The sequence below is a fragment of the Opisthorchis viverrini genome (assembly GCF_000715545.1).
Source record: "Opisthorchis viverrini unplaced genomic scaffold opera_v5_511, whole genome shotgun sequence".
In the NCBI taxonomy this organism is placed as follows: domain Eukaryota; kingdom Metazoa; phylum Platyhelminthes; class Trematoda; order Opisthorchiida; family Opisthorchiidae; genus Opisthorchis; species Opisthorchis viverrini.
Genome location: NW_008752170.1, coordinates 258,130 through 259,235, shown reverse-complemented (window position 1 = coordinate 259,235; position 1,106 = coordinate 258,130). Strand labels below are relative to the sequence as shown.

The window sequence follows — 1,106 nt, the reverse complement described above, 5'->3', positions numbered from 1 at the left end:
CAGCCCTGAACAGGTTTTCATAGCGACGAAGCCAAGCATCGGACGGTAAACCACCCAAGTGTTCAAAGCAAAATTCGTTGATGACGTCGGCGATCCAGTCACTCGACTGTCGGACACCCGACACAGCTGGTGAAGCCAACGATGTAGATGATAGTTGCCCCGTAAGTAATTTTGTGAGTTGCGGTTGTTGCTCCTAACATTACTTTGAGTTGATCTGCCTCAATCTTGCGTCGGAAATATACTGTTTCAATAATGCAGTGAGCGAACGAGAGTGTGAGCATACTGTAACGATGTTCTGTCCCCGGCTGCATCCATGGGTGCACGAATGAGGTCGCGTGTGGCCCGCGGATTCTAGGGCCGAAGTCTACACCATTCGGTCATACAACTGACAAGTATACAACCCTCTTTAGCTCTAACTTCACCGCACCCAACAATGCATATGGTTGCCGAATTCTGCCATCGAGACATCGATGCACACATGGCTCCCTCGTTATCGCCAATTGGACTAATTCGGTAAGTGGTGGGTTTAACTTTATAACAGTAAGTCGCCAAACTCAGCGAGGGAATGATGGACAGAGGAATCTGTTAAGCACTTGATGAATTAGCCACAACAGCTTTGCCCAATTATGTGTTTTAAGTGATACCGGGGAAGGTGTGTGCGAGGCATAATTGATTACGCATTGTCTTCAGAAGCCATGTCAATTAAAAAACCGAGAACTGGATTGACCATACATTAGGTTTGTACCGATGCAACCAATAAATAGAAACACGATTTGCCAAACGCGGCCGCATAACTTTCGGCATGCTATTGGCAGGTGGACGGCGCTTGGATACAAAGGACTGCCGTTGACCGTTGGCTCAGTCTATTATATATGGTTGGGGCATTATAGTCGCGTCTGCCTATGCCCCAACAACACATTTGGGACTCTGACCACGGGCTCGTCCGGAGTCGCTTCGCCCTACGTTTCCCGGGGCCGCATAATGTGCGGACAAATCGCCTGGGAACTTAAAGACTGACAGATCCGGATGTCAGACGAACTTACAAGAATCGTCTTCTAGAGTCTCTTCCAAGTGCTCCACCATCAGATGTGAACTCATACTGGGAC

At 48.5% G+C, this 1,106-nt stretch overlaps 1 protein-coding gene across 1 annotated transcript in view; it reads left to right on the top strand.

The window, feature by feature from the left end:
• Positions 1-433: 433 nt before the first annotated feature.
• T265_11497 (hypothetical protein) overlaps positions 434-1,106 on the top strand; it is a gene marked incomplete at both ends in the record, with an annotated part of 39,328 nt that continues 38,655 nt past the window's right edge. The window contains one exon of the mRNA XM_009178166.1: positions 434-513. Within this exon, the coding sequence (XP_009176430.1) occupies positions 434-513 (80 nt within the window). The remainder of the gene's footprint in view (positions 514-1,106) is intronic.